The sequence below is a fragment of the Leucoraja erinacea genome, chromosome 15 (assembly GCF_028641065.1).
Source record: "Leucoraja erinacea ecotype New England chromosome 15, Leri_hhj_1, whole genome shotgun sequence".
Taxonomy (NCBI): Eukaryota; Metazoa; Chordata; class Chondrichthyes; order Rajiformes; family Rajidae; genus Leucoraja; species Leucoraja erinaceus.
The window spans coordinates 15,101,954-15,120,637 of record NC_073391.1 but is presented as its reverse complement, the minus strand read 5'-3'; the positions used below and the strand labels follow the sequence as shown (position 1 = coordinate 15,120,637).

Here is an 18,684-nt window from a genome sequence, read left to right as displayed (position 1 = left end):
CTTTGTATCTTCCGCCTGATGGGAAAGGGGAGAAGGAATAATCAGGGTGAAAGTTTAGTTTATTGTCACTTGTACCAAGGTACAGTGAAAAGCTTTTGTTGCGTCCTAACCAGTCAGCAGAAAGACAATACATGATTACAATCAATCCATTTACAGTGTATAGATACATAAGGAGATAACATTTAGTGCACGGTAAAGCCAGCCAAGTCCGATCAAGGATAGTCCGAGCGTCATCAAAGAGGTAGATAGTGACCCTTGGTTATATTGTTTGCTTTCCTGAGGCAGCAGTGTGGATGAAGTCAATGGGGTGAGAGAAAGGCTGGTTTGTGTGATAGACTGGGGCTGCATCCAAATTCTCTGCAATTTCTGGCATTCATGGTAGAGCTGTTGTGATACCAAGTTGTGATGCATCCCAATAGAATGCTTTCTATGTTGCATCTGTAGAAGTTGGTATTGGTCCTTCAATATGTGGCAAACTTTCTTAGTCTTCTGAGGAAGTAGATATTGATGTGCTTTGTTGATCCTAGCATCAATGCAGTAAGGTCCAGGACAAATTGTTGGTGATATTTGCACCTAGAAACTTGAAGCTCTCGGCCATCTCCACTATAGCACCATTGATGCTAACTGAGTTGTGCATCACCTCGCTTCTTGAAGTTATTTAACTAGTTCCTTCATCTTGCTGACATTGAGTGAGAGATTGTTGTCTGATATGATGTCACCAAGTTATTTCTTTACTTCCTGTACTTCATCCCATCATTGTTCAAGATCTGGCTCAGTACAGTAGAATCATCTGCAAACTTGTAAATGGAGTTAGAGCAGAAATTAGCCGCACAGTTGAGATGTTACAAGGAGCATAATAAAGGGCTGACAATGAATCCTTGCAGGGCAAGGGTGTTGAGATTTATCGTGGATGGTGTTTTGCCGGATAGCCTCTCTATTGTGGTCCATGGGTCAGGACGTTGACGTTCCAGTTCAGAGGGGGTACTGACTCCTAGGTCAAGGAATTTAGTTAGGATTGTGGTGTTGAGACAAAGTTATAGTCAATAAATAGGAGTCGGAAGTAGGGATAAGAAATAAAGGAGTAAGGTAAGGATTGTGCATCTTTGGATATTTCTACCTCAGAGGCCAGTGAATCGCCAGCTATTGAGCATAGTTAATCTGAAATCACAATTTTGGAAACGAGAAATTGATCTTTCTCAAATTTCATTTCAGAAATTGAAATGGTGTTGAGGGGCCACATTGTAAAGCAATAGGTTTCACATCTCATAATTAATCCTTGGCAATTGAAATTCATTGTAGAAAAGTGATAGTATTTTTATTTTGGAACAAAACTAATGGAGGTCACCTATTCTTTGCAAAATAATAGACCAAATGCAGTGGAGGACCAAAGGAATCACGGGTTACTGAATCATGTCATTAAAAGTAACAATTTGAATATTGAATTATCTCCAGATAACTAATCAATGTAATGCTTTTTCTTTTTTTAATTTGGTAAGTGAACCGCAGTCTTATTCCAATTTTTCAACTCGATGACAAATCAGAGAGATATTAATGTTTTTAAAAAATTCACCATTCTCTCTGCTGCCCCTGCTGGAGGGAGGGGAGGGACTACAAAACCAAGAAGTAGTGTGCCTCACTCAGTCTCTGCAAGGTCGATGAAGCCAAGGGTCACGTCTATCTGAGCTCTGAATAACTGAACAAATGTCTACACAACTGTGAGTACCCTTAATGTGGTTTGAAAATGAAAATATGGTTTGTTTGAAGTAAAAAGGCACTGCCTGCAAATGGTTGTTTGGGTGCTTTGGCTTGAAGTTGAAAGGCACCACTTACTGCAAATGGTGGCGGTTAGATTTGGCTTGAAGTTGAAAGGCACTTACTGCACATGGTGGCTTGGGTGCTTTGGCTTGAGGTTGAATGGCACTACTTACTGCAAATGGTGTCTTGGGTGCTTTGGCTTGAAGTTGAAAGGCACTACTTACTGCAAATGATGGCTTGGGTGCTTTGGCTTGATGTTGAAAGTCAATACTTACTGCAAATGGTGGCTTGGGTGATTTGGCTTGAAGTTGAATTGCACTATTTACTGCAAATGGTGGCTTGGGAGCTTTGGCTTGAAGTGTAAAGAAATCACCATTCTCTCTGCTGCACCTGCTGGAGGGAGGGGGAGGGAATATAAAACCAGGAAGTGGTGTGCCTCACTCAGTCTCTGCAAGGTGGATGAAGCCAAGGGTCACGTCTCTATGAGCTCTGAATAACACTGAACAAATGTCTACACAACTGTGAGTACCCTTAATGTGGTTTGAAAATGAAAATATGGTTTGTTTGAAGTAAAAAGGCACTGCCTGCAAATGGTTGTTTGGGTGATTTGGCTTGGTTGAATGGCACTACTTACTGCAAATGGTGGCTTGGGTGCTTTGGCTTGAAGTTGAAAGGCACTGCTTACTACAAATGGTGGCGTGGGTGCATTGGCTTGAAGTTAAAAGGCACTACTCTGCAAATGGCCGCTTGGGTGATTTGGCTTGGTTAAAAGGCACTACTGCAAATGCACTTACTTCCTGTTTGCACTGTATATTGGTTTTAGATAAAATACTACCACTTCCGGCTGTGATTTTTGGCCATCTTACTCAGTCCTCCATCTGCTGAGCAGGTGCAGAGACTTCTTCCCATCAATTAAAAATAAAAGTGTTATTAGTGTTTTAAAAATGTTGCGAATTTCTCTCCTGTCAATCATGCCCTGAAAGCCACACCTTTTCCGGGGGGAGGGGTTATAAAACCCGGAAGTGTGGGTGTGGCTCAGTCTCTGCATAATGGGAGAGGGAGAGGTCATGACTCTGTCTGAGCTGTGAATCAACTGAACACACTGAATGTCTACTGAACTGTGAGTTTGGTGTTTTGTGTGGTTTTATGGTGGTTTCACCCTGTATGAAGCTGCATTTGAATTTGGTGGCCTTGGACCCTGCTTGAAGTAGAATAGAACTGCACTTGAATTTGGCGGCCTTGCATCCTGCTTGAAGTGGTATGAAACTGCGCTGAATTTGGTGGCCTTGCACCCTGCTGAAAGTGGTATGAAACCGCACTTGAATTTGGTGGCCTTGGATCCAGCTTGAAGTGGTATGAAACTGCGGTGGCCTTGCACCCTGCTTAAAGTGGTTGAAAACTGCACTTGGATTCGGTGGCCTTGCACCCTGCTCATAGTGGTAAGAAACTACACTTGAATTTGGTGGCCTTGCACCCTGCTTGAAATGGTAGGAACATGGATTTGAATTTGGTAGCCTTGCACCCTGCTTGAAATGGAATTTCAAGGAATAGTCATGAGTCAACTGCCAGCCCACCAGCCGTGGGTGAGCTGCCAGCAGATCAGGCTTGAGGGACTGAGCTGCCACCTCAAGAACCCATACCAGAAAGCCCCCCCCCCCCTCACTGACCACCAATATTGGAATTGGTGGGGAGGTAGAATATTGCGTTGGGGGACCAGCCCCGTGTGAACATGGGACCCAACATGTCCCACTTAGTCTAGTATCTCTTAAAAATCAATAAAAATTTAAGTGAAAAAAAAAAGTTACAATTTCTAAAAGTAACAGTAAGGATGCAAGCTAACTTGCCAATGGAATTAGTGTTTAGTTTAATTTAGAAATACAGTGTGCAAATAGGCCCTTTGGCACACCAAATCCGTCTCAACCCGCGATTCCCTGTAGTCAAGGTGCTAGTTTCCCGGTTCTCTGGTGCTGTAAGGCAGCAGCTCTACTGCGCCATAGTTCTTGAGAAATTGAACCAAAATGTAGAGAACAAGAATGTTGGTCTGAAGAAGGGTCCTGACCTACAACATTGTGTATCCATGCTATCCAGAGATGCAGCCTGAACCACTATATTACTATAGCATTTGTGCCTTTTTTGTAAACCAGCATCTGCAGTTTCTTGTATCACAACTGGATTTGTCTGAAGAAGGGTCTTGACCCAAAACGTCACTTATTTCCTTCACTCCATAGATGTGCCTCACCTGCTGAATTTCTGCAGCATTTTGTCTACACTGGATTTGTTAGTTCATTTGACAAATTCAGATATCTATAGTTCTGATTTTTGAGAAATTGAAGATGCAAAAATGCTTTACAATTTTGATGTACAAACTGAGCAGTTATAACTTTTAAGGAAAGTATAAACAGGCTCTATTCTAAAGAATCTGAAGGCTGACCTAACCAAAGTACATCCATTTTTAAAGGATTTGATGGAAAAAACAAAACAGATGTCTGTTGGTATGCAAGAATTGCAAACTAACATCTGTAAATATAGAACAGTCATTATTGGATTCATTGAGATTTGATTGTGAAGCTTGACAGCAGTTGGAATTGGATTTATATGCATTGAAGGAAAAGTTGAGAAATAGGGTAGGTAGGTACTCATGAACATAAACTATGGACTGTGTAAAGTAAAATATCAAATCATCTCTGACTCGAAAGATCATACCATTTCCTACGATAGAAATATCTTCTTAGCATTCACCTGTCAAGTCCCCTACAAACAATTGATGTTTCAGCAAGATCACCTCTCAGTGGAGCAGCAGTGACAAAGATTGGGTTCAAACCTGACCTTGGATGCTGCCTTTGTGGTGTTTACACTGGCCAATTCCCCTACCAAATGCTCTCAAAGAGCCACAGGTTGGTGGCTATAACTGTGATTAGTAATTGGAATGTGTCCTCAATTTGTAGGTGCGTGGTAGAATGTTGGTGGAGTTGATGAGAATATGGGGAGGGGAAAATTAAATTTAAAAGTGGGATTAATGTAACATTATTGCAAATGGGTGGTTGTTATTCTATGTAATCAACTGATCAGACAAAGCAGTGGTAGAAATGCCATTACACTTAATTCTCTTGGTGCAAGTTAACAAGAACATCTGTTAAGACTTTACTTCCAGCATCAAATTTTATTCTGACAAAGGGTGAAAAGATTTGCCTGTGGTCATAGCCTTCCACTGACTGTCTAGCCTCATGGACAAGATGTGGAAAGTGAAGACTACATAGGGAAAAATAAAGTCTCCATCAGCTGCGCTTTGGCACATCACTTTAATGTATTGTATTCTTGTATTCACATTTTATTGTCGTTGCCTCACTTTGAGACAACGAAATGAATTTCCCGTACAGCAGTATCGTTAAAAAAAATCACAAGAAAAATAATAAAAATAAATAATAAATAAATAATAAAACATATTAAAAAAAATAATAGGTAGGCTAAAGGTTTAATTCCTAGACATATGCAGGAAATCTCCTCGATATCCTGCAGCTCCACTCTTGCTCCCCGTCCCCCTAGTCCTCACCTTTCACCCCATCAGCCGTCGCATAAGCACATAATCCTCCAATAATTTTGCCACCTCCAACGGGATCCCACTACTAGCCACATCTTCCCATTTCCACCCCTTTCCACAGAGACCGTTCGCTCCGCAACTCCCTGGTTAACTTGTTCCTTCCCACCCAAACCACCTCCCCAGCTCCCTTCCCCTGCAACCACAGGAGATGCATATAGGTCTCTATACCACCTTTCTTGACTCCGTCCCAGGACCCCCACTGTCTTTTCAGCTGAAGCAGAGGCTCACTTGCACCTCCTCTAACCTCATCTACTGTATCCGCTGTACCAGGTGTGGACTCCTATATATCGGCGAGACCAAGCTCCTCGATAATCATTTTGCTGCACACCTCCGCTCAGTCCGTCTAAACCTATCTGGCCTCCCGGTTGCTGAACACATTCTCTCCCCCACCTATTCACATACTGACCTTTCTGTCCTGGGCCTCCTCCACTGTCAGTGAGGCCCAGTGCAGATTGGAGGTACAACACCTCATATTTTGTTTGGGCAGTTTACACCCCAGTGGTATGAATATTGACTTGTCGAACTTCTTAACCCTTGCTTTCCATCTGTCTCCAGCACTCTCCTGTCTAGTTCTCTGACCAGTCTGAATATCCCGCTGATTAAATTTTATCTCTGTATGCTTTGTTGTCACCTTCTCCAAGCTAACAATGATCTAGTCTACATTTTCCTTGACCTCCATCTCCTTTGATGTCTCGTTTTCACACGTTACCATTCCATAGCTCCGGTCTCCCTCTCCCCCGACTCACAGTCTGAAGGGTCTCGACCCGAAACGTCACCAATTCCTTCTATTCAGAGATGCTGCCTGTTTTTTGGTCTATTTTGCAGGAAATCAAAGCTGACCAGCTCTGACAGATGTGGAAAGAACCCATCTTGCCACAGCAAACAAACCACCCCCACCCCCTTATCCAAGCTTCCAGCCACTAAAACTAAAAGGAAGATTATTGTGTATTTAACACATCCCAGTGGTAGGATCTCGCTGCATGCAAGCTGGCTGCTGCATCTTCCACAGCAGTAACCACACTTGTTCAGCGATCACGCGGAGACGTGAAAGCCAGAATTGAACAGCAGCTGCTGGAAATGCTGAGCATCCATGGAGAGCAAAACAAATCCCCCCACCCCGGTACGGCTGCCAATATTTCCACGTGTTGTTGGTGGGTGGGCGGGATGGATGGAGAACGGGTTGAAGCAGAGGGGGGGATGATGGTGGAGCGTGTTGATGTGGTGGGGGGGGGTGGAGGAGCGGGTTTGAAGCGAGGGTGGGGGGAGGAGCGGGATGATGATGGCGATGGAGGAGCGGGATGAAGCAGAGGAGGGGGGGGGGGGGAGGATGGAGGAGCGGGTTGAAGCTGTGGGGGTAATGGAGGAGTGGGTTGAAGCAGAGATGAAGGGGGGGAATGATGGAGGAACCTCCCGCTGCTGCGACTCCCACCGGCTCCTGCCGGAAGTGACGCGATGGCCGGCCGGCCCGTGCGCCAGAAGTTTCTGGTGACTAGAGCAGCTCTGCTATAGGATCTTTGCTGGTGACAGCTCGGCGTTCCGGTACGCGGCTGCGCGCTCGCTGCTGGTGCCGAGCCGAGCCGCTCAATGATCACAGAGCTCTATGATCTTTGGCTCCGAGCACCGGGCGAACGGCCCGCCCTCACCCCCTCCCTCCCTCCCCCCATGGCCGCCTTGTGAGCCGCGGCTTCGACACCTTCCGTTGTTCCTCGTGCCCACGGTTATTTTCTAGAAGGTTCCGGAACAGCTCGATGGTTCTCTCCAGGAAGTCGGCTCTTTCTCCGCAGAGCCAAGGAAGGGATGGAGGCCAGTGAGCCCCGGGAATGTACGGCAGCAGCTGCGGCGGCGGCGGCGACCGGCGGCGGCGGCGGCTCTCCCCCTCGGACCACCGCCGACATGCGGGACCGCGGCAGGGAAGACGGTGACTTCAAGCAGGTATATACGTCTGCTCTGCCCGGCCTCGAACTTTTGAAACCCGCGGCTGGTTGAGGTGGAACCGCCGAGTGGGCAGTGGGGCTGTGGGGCTACATGCAGGCATCCATCCTCATGCCGCCGTTTAGCCCCACGTCCGCTCTAGTCTAATCCGCGATTGAAACTGTCCGGGACACACGATGCTCCGTCTCTCCTCGGTCTATGTAACCTTCCCAGTTTAGGATCCCTTTCCGTCACCAGCTCTTATTTCCAAAGCACACCGCGGGCGGTGAAACTCTCTCTGATGTGCTGGACTTCTCCGAATAATTTAACAAAACAACCCAGCTACTAACGAATGTAAAAACTCATCGAGCCGTTGTGCTGTTGGCCTGCAATCATAACACGGAAGTGACTCGCACATGGTTCCTGTTTAGTTTACCTTTGCTTCCCGTCCACCTCTTGTAGCAATGTTACAAAATTTTGAGATTTAAAAAAATCAAGTCTGCAATTTATCCCATCAGATAAAGCATAACAATAAGTTTAATTTGACACCAAATTCACTTTCATATCTCAAGTATTAAAAACGTTATGGCCATTTTCATACTCGGAAATTAGCATCTTGTTCCCTATTGATTTTCAATGGACATTACAAAAAAGCTGTGATCTTGGATAGTCAAAAGCCCATTTCTTAAGGAAAGATTAACATTTTTAAATAGCCTAAGTGTCCAAAGATTATTCACAAATAATTCACAATATAACATGATTTTTATATCTAATTAACATTAATTTATAGGCCAAATGGAAGGAATTTAGTGTTCAATTGCTGTAAATAAATGCCCATTTAAATCGGCTTTCTAGTGGGTTCATGTGAACGCGCTGGTTTAGAACGTTGACATCGCGCTGGATTAGTGCCCTCAAATGCCGAGAAAAATACTGCGGGATATAAAAAGCCCAAAATGAACTACTCGCTATAGATAACTTGATATACAGGGTTATATATATGCCCCATTTAATGTAAAAATAAGGTACATACCTTTAATTGTTTGCTTTATAAAACCCTGGGGCTGCGAGAGGTTGCGGAATGAGACAGTAATTTTAAAACTATTATAACTATATTATCGAGGCCTATAAAACTAATAATACCTTTTGCAACCGGGTCTTGCAGCGATTTTTCGTTAATGATTTACTAGGCTGAACATCTGCGATTAGTACAGCCTAGTAAAAATCGCGTTTTAAACCCGCCCCCTCCAAACAGCGCCAAAATCGCGGACGTGGCTGTGGGCAGATTCCCAATGACGATTCAGGTAGGTTTTGTAACATACCTACCTCTTGTGGGATTCCCATCTCCTGGGGAAATCGCATGGAGAACATCCAAAGTGTTGGCGTGCCTGTCTGTTGTACAGATGGTGTTTGATCTACTGCATGCTTCAGGCATTCTGTAAATTGCAGAAACCAATAGTTCCAGCCCATCTACGCTGAACAAAAACAGTATTATGTATTTCAGATCTGTATTTCAGATTTACAGCAATTGTATTACTTTTTCACCCCATCAAATTTCAGTTTTACTAGTAATGGGATTTTAATTTTCCTGATATGATTAGCTACTCAGTTTATTAAACCAATGTGGCTCAATACATTTGCCACTTGCACCATTCTGACAAAATAAAAATCCAAGTAATCCAAATAAACGAATTGACAGCATAAATATTGCCGGGCTGAGTATCTATGGTTATGGATTGCAATGTGATCACTGTTGTCGTCTGAAATGCTGGTCCCTATAAAACATTGATTCTCTTTTTTTCGTTTAATGACTGAGCTTTGGAAAGCAAGGATCCAGTCATTATAGTTAAGCCACTAATTCCGAGAAAATGCTCCCATCTAGAACCTTTTTATTTCTTTATTCTTGAAATGAATCCAGTCATGAGTGAGCGATGTTCCCAGTGGAATACGCCAGGGCACACTCAATAATATAGGCTCTGTTGTTGCCAACAGGAGAGCACTTGTATAATTGTGTTTGGGTCTAGGAATCAGGTTACAAAGAAATGATTGGTGGACATAATTGGGAAAGGTTTGTTTTTGATTGGTAGATCAACTTTCTGACTGATTATTAAGATGCTTCTTGATGCTTTTTTGACAGTGTATTTGCTTCATCAATGCATGATGCCATCTTTGTAAACTTTTATAATGGCAACAAAATTACTACATTCAGAATTTAGAAGCCTAATATATCTCTCAAAGGGTCATGAAACAAGCTGCTCTCTGCTCGGTCAACCACACACACTTGTCCAAAGTTAACAGGTAGGACGAAAACTGTTGACAACAGGAAAATGTCAATGAACTAATCAGCTATGCGGAAGAGTGGTGGTGGAATTCCATTGGATAGGTGGAGGTAATGGATTTGGAGAGGCAAACAAGACAATAATGTGCAAATAATTAGGTCAATAGTGAGAATTGTAAAGAAGGCTTTATGGAATGCATGCCCTTAAATCCATGAATGTAGTTAAGGTGATTATAGTACTCTGTGCAGTCTTGATAACCATGATTAAAAGTGGACATGAACACTACAGAGAGAAGAGGAATTATATAATTGTAGATTTCATAAACAATGCCTACCCAGGGTTGTTGTCTGGAACAGAGGAAACTAATTGATTTTTTAAAAATGAAAGGCTTAATGCAATTTCAAATGCGGCTTCCTTTAGTGTGCAGTAACATCTCTGTTTCTTATATGGGTTATTTTGCAATTTGAATGGTTAACGTCATAACAATGAAGTTGTATGTAAATTGCAGAAACCAACGGTTCCAGCCCATCTATGCTGAACAAAAACAGTACTACCTCAGATTAATCCCAGTTCCGGCTGGGGCGCATTGCTTTGTAGGTTGTAGCATTACCAACTACTCAGTGCTTTTCAAATGGATCAAGTACTTTCACGGTTCATCTTTTTAGCCAATGAATTCTGGATTCCTGACAAATTCTGTGTGAAAATATTTTTACTCAAGTTCAGCTAATCCTTCTCCCAATTATCTTTAATTATTGCCCCCGCCGATCTGCCTATAGCTGCTGATTGGAAGAAGATGATATCCAATGACAGAAACAGTTGATAAGCAATAATGCTCTTCATTTTTAATTAATTCCTTGCACCTTTGTGACATACTGTCCAGTTATCCAGATGCTTTTGATTGAAAACTTTTGTCCTGTGCAGCAATGGAGCACGTCCTAATTATTCTGGTTCAGACTCATTCAATTCAAAGGCTCAATCCTAGATCAATTTCCAAAAGTAAAAAATGCAAGGGAAGATGTGATTCAGGCATTTTTCAATAGTTCCATCTGCGTTGAATTTTATGTATGTTAATTTGCAAATTGATCCGTTCTTTTCTATGGTTCAAATACTGTGTTAATCTTCCACTCTCAATTTGGAGATACCAATATAAATAGTTCCCATCTGTTCTTTATTTGCACCCAAGTGTTTGACACTTGTATCAATGCACTAGATGTTAAATATTATTGTGCGCTGAAAGAAACTATGCAAAGATATGATGCAGGCTGGTCACAGGTTATATTGCATACAGATGGATGATACTGTAACAACTACCTCAGTAACCAACAAAACAACATATCATGCTTCAGACATTCTGATCCAGAATATTTTATTTCAACCTATGTTGGGATCAGCACCCTCTTACAGGATAAATGGATAGGTGACTAGCATTATTTTAGAAATCTGATGAAGGCAAATGGGTGTACTTCTAGACACAATTACTGCAAACCAAATATGTCATCAATTAGAGAAAATCTATTTAAAATTTATCTAGAATTTCTGTCATATATTCCGTGAACTACATTTATAATTTTGCTAAGGAGAAAATTAGTTGGCATCAGATTTTCATAAATGTATTATCTAAACTGAGCTTTTTTGGCATAGTGAAGAAGCAGGTCGAGCTGCTTTGTGACTTCAATGTCCCAGTTTCAAAATGGACCTTGGGTGTGGTATGAAGTTGCTTGTTCACCTATTGTGTAGGTTTCTCTGTGTGTTCCAGTTCCCTCCTACATGCCCAAGATATGTTGTTTGGAAGATTAAACACTATTGTCAATTACTACACATTTAAGTGAGTGATCTGAGAATTGTTTGTGGGGAAATTTGATACCATGTGAGAGAAAATATGTTACAGGGAAATAAGTTCAATGTTTAGTTAGTTTGATTTATTGTCATGTGTACCGAGGTACAATGAAAAGCTTTTGTTGTGTGCCAACCAGTCAACATGATTACAATACATGATTACAATCGAGCAATCCACAGTGTGCAGATACATGATAAAGGGAATAGTGCAATATAAAGTAATATTAAAGATAGTTCAAGGGTCACCAATGAGGTAGATAGTGACTCAGGATCGCTCTCTAGTTGTTGATAGACTGGTTCAGTTGCCTGAACAGCTGGGAAAAAACTGTCCCTGAATCTGGAGGTGTGCATTTTCACACTCCCATACATCTTGCTTGATGGGAAAGGGGAGAAGATGGAGTAACCTAGGTGAGACTTGTCCTTGATTATGCTGGTAGCCTTGCCGAGGCACCATGAGGTGTAAATGGAGTCAAGGGAAGGGAGGTTGGTTTGTGTGTTGATCTGGGCTATGTCCACAATTCTCTGCAATTTCTTGCGGTCTTGGATGGCGCTGTTCCAATGCTGTGATGCACCCTGATAAAATGCTTTCTACGGTGCACCTGTAGAAGTTGCTGAGAGTTGTTGGGACATGCCAAACTTCCTGAGGCTTTTAAGGAAGTAGAGGTGTTGTGCTTCAATATGGATGGTCCAGGACAAGTTGTTGGTGACATTAACTCCTCAGAATGCGAAGCTTTCAGCCATCTCCATGTTGGCGCTGTGAATGTATAGCTTCGCTTCCTGAGTTTTATCACTATCTCCTTTGTCTTGCTGATATTGAGAGATAGGTTGTTGTCCAGACACTAGGTCACAAGGTTTTTAGTCTCCTGTACTCCGTCTCAACATTATTTGACACAACGATGATGTCATCCACAAATATTTTAATTGAATTGGATTTGTACTTGCCTGCACCGACGTGGGTGTACAAGGAGTAAAGAAGGGGACTGAGAACGCATTCTTGCGGAGCACCAGTGTTGAGGATTATCAATGAGGATAATTTGTCCCCTGTCCTCACTGATTGGGTTCTGCTGGTTAGGACATCGAGGATCCAGTTGCAGATGAGTGCTGACTCCAAGTTCCACAAGTTTGCGACGAGCTTGAATGGGATAATAGTTTTAAAAGCAGAGCTGTAGTCCGTGAATAGGAGTCTGATGTTGGTGTCTCTCTTATCCAGGTGAGCCAGGGATGAGTGTAGGGCTAAGGACATGGTATCAGCCATGGACCTGGTGTGGCGGTAGGCGAACTGCGGAGGGTCAAGGTTGCTTGGTGGATTGCATTTAATGCGTTCCATAACTAGTCTTTTAAAGCATTTAATGATGGAGGATGTCAAGGCCACTGGACAGTAGTCGTTAAGGCATGAGATCTTGCTTTTCTTTGGCACCAGGATGATAGTGGTCTTCTTGAAGCAGATGCAGGGCTCGAAATTAAAGGTTGCCCGGGTGCCAATGGCAACTAACAGTCCCGCCGGGCAATCTAAAAACCATGCCATTTTGCCCGGCTTGGCAAGTAACCAGGACACCTGCCTGCCATCCGTGTCCGGGTCTCGGCTCGGCGCTAGTTCTCGGGTCTCCGCTCGGCTCTAGCTCTCGGCACTAGTTCTCGGGTCTCCGCTTGGCGCTCGCTCTAGGCTCTCCGCTCGGCGCTAGCTCTCCGCTCGGTGCCAGCTCTCGGGTCGGGTCGCGGGTCTCCGCTCGGCCGAGCACATCATCGGCCGTGGTTGTGCGCATGTGCGGCCCTGCACATGAGCACTGCCACGGCAACTGGTCGGCGCCGGCCACTTTCTCCCTCCCTTTGCATTGTGGGAGCTCTGGCCGCCATTGCTGTCCGGTCGCTGCCTCACCGCGACCGCTGAAAAACAACGCAGAATCACTCCCTGCAGTAACTCCCTGGAGTAACTCTTGCTTCTTGGTTTCCTGATCCTCCAAAAATATTCAAAATGGAATTTAAATTGGTGGACCCACCACCACCAAACTCCGACTCTGAAAAAAAAACAGCCTATTGCATTTTATCTGTTTATTTATTGTGTATATATATATGGTCTATGATATATAGACACACTGAACCTTTATCTCCTGTTCTGTATTATGTTTACATATTCTGTTGTGCTGCAGCAAGCAAGAATTTCATTGCCCTATCTGGGACACATGACAATAAAACTCTTGACTCTTGACTTGGACTTAAGCAAAAAAGGGTACTTGGGGGATAAAAAAGCTACATTAAAGTTACTTGCGTCTGGTTGGTACCTATGGAAGGGTGAAGACTATTCCATGCTTTAATTGTGCGGGGGAACTCCATGGAGCAGCCAGCATCTCTGGATAGAAAAAATTGGGTGACGTTTCGGGTAGAAACCCTTCTTTACATTTCCTCTGGTTTTAGTGTTTTTAGTTTAAAGATACAGCGTGGAAACAGGCCCTTCGGCCCACCGAGTCCACGCCGACCACCGATCACCCCTACTCTAGTTCTATCCCACACATCAGCGACGTAAGTCAAAAGTGTTTTATTCTCTCACGTCCCAGTTAGAACAATGAAATCCTTACTTGCAGCAGCACAACAGAATATGTAAACATAGTACTCTGTAAACAATGTTATAAACGAGAAAACAAAACTCCATACAGACAGCACCCATATTCAGCATCAATTCCAGGTCTCTGGCAATTTTAGGCAGCAACTATATGGCCAATGTACTTCCCCAATAGCCTTGAACTAAATTAAAACATACAGTAGCTGTAAAGGGGGACATAGCGTCACTTAGAGATTTAAGACTGAAAATGGATAGTTTCTTTTTTTTAGTAACCAAAGTTATCAACGTATATTTTTTTGTGTGTTGGAAAATAAAATATAGTGGCACAGCTGGTGGACTTGCTGCCTCACACGCCAGAGATCTGTGTTCGATCCTGTCCTCGGGCACTGTCTGTGCTGAATTTGCACATTCTCCCTGCAAGCGTGTGGGTTTCCTCCCACATCCCAAAGACGCATTGGCTTTGTAGGTTAACTTGTCTCTGTAAAATTGCCCCTAATGTGCAGGGAGTGGGTGAGGAAAGTGGGATAACAGAACTTGTGTGAATGGGTAGACGAAAATGTTGGAGAAACTCAGCAGGTGAGGCAGCATCTATGGAGCGAATTAAATAGGCGATGTTTCGGGTTGAGACCCTTTTTCAGACTGATGTCGGGAGGGATGGGGGGGGGGGGGGGGGGGGGGGGAAAAAGAAAGGAAGGCGGACAGTAGGCTGTGGGAGAGCTGGGAATGGGAGGGGAAGGAGGGAGAAAGCAAGGACTACCTGAAATTGGAGAAGCCAATGTTCCTACTGCTGGGGTGTAAACTACCCAAGCAAAATATGAGGTGCTGTTCCTCCAATTTGCGGTGGGCCTCACTCTGGCCACGGAGGAGGCCCAGGACAGAAAGGTCGGATTCGGAATGGGAGGGGGAGTTGAAGTGCTGAGCCACCGGGAGATCAGGTTGGTTATTGCGAACTGAGTGGAGGTGCTGTGCGAAGCGATCGCCAAACCTGCGCTTGGTCTCACTGAGGTTGATCATACGCTGAATAACCATATTTTTGTTTGGAAGTGGAAAGAGATAATAGAAATTGCATTCATTGCAATGTGTAAAAAGAGATGAGATACTGTATTGTAATTTTGCTGCATGTCATTGTGGTATATATCATGTCTTGATTGGTGAATATATTTAGTTTGTGAGTTTATTTGAAGCAGAAATAATATGTGAATGCTTCATTGACCATAATTCCGACTGGTGACTACGCACTTCGTCAGAGCACATTATCGCACACGTCATGCAAGCCGTCTTAAATGACCACCTAAACTGTGATTTGGCAACCTAAAAAGCTGCCAAGGTTGCCCGGCTGGCAACAGGGAAAAAAAGTTAAGCGAGAGCCCTGCAGATGGGTACCTCGGAACAGAGTAAGAGATTAAAGGTGTCTGTGAATACTCCCGCTAGGCCAGTTGCTTTCTGTGGGTTCACCCTCAGGATGGCTGATCTAACTTCCTCAATAGTGACCCTGGGAAGAGGCAGACTTGTGTCTGAAGGGATGGATGTCATCTCCCCATTGGTTCTTCTGCTTAAAACGAACATAGAAAGCATTACGTTTAAGAAAGAATTGCATATGCTGTAAAAATCAAAGGTAGACAAAAATGCTGGAGAAACTCAGCCGGTGAGGCAGCATCTATGAGTTGCTGCCTCACCCGCTCAAAATGAAGTCAAGCATAGATGCTGTCTCACCTGCTGAGTTTCTCCAGCATTTTTGTCTACCATAGAAAGCATTAAGTTCATCAGGTAGGACCACACTATCATCAGTGATGTTGCCTGACTTCATTTTGTAGCCAGTTATAGTATTCATATCTTGCCACATCCTGTGCATTTCCGAATGATTATACGGGGACTCAAATTTATCCTCGTATTGTCTCTTGGCATCCTTGATAGCTTTGCAAAAATGTCTTGTATTGCTTGGGATCATTTGACTGGTACACAACAGTCTTAGCTTTCATTGTGAATGTACCTCACAGTTCTTCCATGGTTTTCCTGTTGGGGAACATTCAGATTGTCTTCTTCAGCATGCACTAATAAGCCCTTGCTAATTAAGTCAGTCCCAGCAGTGGTGTACTCATTTAGGTTGGCTGCAAAATCAATGAATATGGACCAGTGCACAACATGATGTCATCTGTGTCTGCTGACCAGTTTTGAACAACTCTCTGTACCGGATCCTTCTACTTCAGAGTTTGGTGTAGCCACGGGGAGTAGAAGCACAGCTAGGTGATCAGATTTCCCGAAATATGGCCAAGGGACAGAGCTGTAGGCATGTTTTATTAATGTATAGCTGTGATCGAGGGTGTTCAGGCCTCAGGTGAGATAAGAGATATTCTGGTAGTACGCTCCTGAGGTTGGCTTGATTGAAGTCTCCGACTACAACAACAAGGGCTTTGGGGTATTTTGTCTCATGGCTGTTGATAGTGGAGTACAGTTCATTCAGAGCAAGCTTGACATCGACCTGGGGAGGGATGTGGACTGCTCTCAGGATAGCAGGATAGTGGCAGGTAGTAGGGACAGCACTTCACAGTCAGATATTTCAGGTCCGAGAAGCGTCAGCTCACCAGGGCAGCCACATCTGAGCACCACAAGATATTAATTAGATGCAGACCCCACCGCCTCTAATGTTGCCCAAAGAAGCCTTACGGTCCATCCAAGGAAGGGAAAAGCCCTTGCGCTGAATGACACAGTCAGGTATGTCATGGGATTGGCTTGTGAAGCTGTCTAAACGTAATGAGCTGAATGGCCAGAATAATTCTGCAAAATATAGAATGCATGTCATGATTTTATAGTTCTGCCTTCATGGGTTAAATGCTTCATTTTACCATAGGAAAGCATTCTCGGTGACAATGAAGTGAAGAGTACAGCAGTGGTAAAATATTCTGCTGTCCCACCTCCAGCTGCTTATGCACGACTTCAAGAAAAAACTGACCTTAAACTGCCACCTGCAAATTGGTTACGTGGAATTAGTCAGCTTGGACAAACTGGTGCAACCTCACTTGGTACAAGCAAAAAAAGCAAGCCATTTGCCAGGTGACTCATTTTCAATTATAATTGATAAGAACTGCATATATATTCGTGAATAATTTATGCTTGTTTCAAAATGAAATCTCAATTGTATTTTATAGAAAAATCATTTCTTATTTTATAAATGTATCAAATTTGACATTAAGGGACTAATATTACGCATAAGGATTCAATAATTTGCAATGTACTGACTTTTCATGAGCGGAATAATAATTGCACATGGATGTTTTAATAAAACAATTGCAAGCAAAATTGGAAATTGGCTGCAGCAAATGTCCAAGTAACTTCCAGGTGTATATATATGCTTTGAATCATTATTTTTTCAATTCCCTATGATTTTTAAGTATCCTGTACTGTTTCTGATGAATTATTTTCTCTAACTGTGATGGTGGAAGGTTAGGCCGAAGGGATGGTGGAGTAGCAGCTGGTGTAAATTAGAGAGATGAAAATCACAGCTGACCCAATTTTTATGTCCTTCAATGGGATTTGTGTACATTTTACTTGAAATCGAGTTGGAAGGATGCTAGCTGTGCAGAGGTAGTCAATGACTATTGGGAGGTGCTGTTTGCTTTACCTGCTCAGCTCTAGGTTAATTTTGAGATGCAGAAACACTGGATTTCACATGGCTTTCAACAGAATTGTATGGTTTAACAATTTGGAGATCTTAGAAATGTGTTACTTAAAAGTAACCTTGTAGGGAGCACCAATGATCCCATCTAAAAGTGTTAGCTAGTCTGACTGTTAATTGGATTGTAAATCCAAAGTATTGAAGGCAGCAGCAGTAGAGTTGCCGCCTTACAGCACTAGAGACCCAGGTTCAATCATGTCTATGGGTACTGCCTGTACGGAGTTTGCATGTTCTCTCCATAACTGTATGAGTTTTTTCTGGGTATTCCTACACTCCATAGACATAGAGGTTTGTAGGTTAATTGGCCCTGGTAACATAAATTGACCCTAGTATGTAGTGTGTGCTACTGTAATGGGGATCACTGGTCAGCACGGACGGTGGGCCGAAGGGCCTGTCTCCGCGCTCTATCTCTAAACTAAACTAAAATACATTCAAAACTGTTTAACTGCACCTTCTCATGCATCTTTACAAAAGATTGTCAAGTAATTTATGATGAGGAACCGTAAGTATAAATTTAACTTGTACCACGTTTTACTAGTAGTCAAATATAAAACAGATTTTTTAAATAAAGTTCTGGACATGAATTGCCGTTCATCACAATTATCCTTGTTTAATTTGTGGAATTTATTTTGAGAATTTATCGGGTCTATTAAACAGTTTATTTTTCCCCAAGCTTTGGAATGGCATATGACTTTATTGACTGCATCGGCAATGATGTTGACGTTGTGTCTGATTCGGAGGTAATGTATTAATTTTAATTATTAATGTTTATGTAATGTATTGATTTTAAAGTTTTCAAATAACATGAAATAGTATATTTAAAAACTCTTAAAATACATTTCAAAGATATTATACTTAAATTGATATCACCAAAAGTGTTGGTAAACTTGTTTGGAAACGTTTCTGATCCATTTGATTGGAGGTGTAAAAAAAAATATATATTTTCTGAAGTATCCTGGTTAACTGTTTGCTTAAACTGTTAGGTTTTAGGTTGAATGTAAACCACAACATAACGCTGGTACAATTTCTTATTTTTCCACTGAAATATAGGTAGAATCTTAAATTTTACTGCAGTTCT

The 18,684-nt window shown here is 42.8% G+C and overlaps 1 protein-coding gene across 3 annotated transcripts in view; it reads left to right on the top strand.

The window, feature by feature from the left end:
- Positions 1-6,739: 6,739 nt before the first annotated feature.
- Positions 6,740-18,684, top strand: part of edrf1 (erythroid differentiation regulatory factor 1) — a 54,429-nt gene continuing 42,484 nt past the window's right edge. The window contains exons 1-3 of one of the 3 annotated variants that reach the window (XM_055646713.1): positions 6,740-7,285; positions 16,782-16,984; positions 18,280-18,346. In XM_055646713.1, the coding sequence (XP_055502688.1) occupies positions 7,151-7,285; positions 16,782-16,984; positions 18,280-18,346 (405 nt within the window). In that variant the 5' untranslated portion in view covers positions 6,740-7,150. Of the gene's footprint in view, positions 7,286-16,482; positions 16,646-16,781; positions 16,985-18,279; positions 18,347-18,684 lie in introns of those variants that run through there. The other 2 variants (XM_055646714.1, XM_055646715.1) reach the window with 2 other exon arrangements.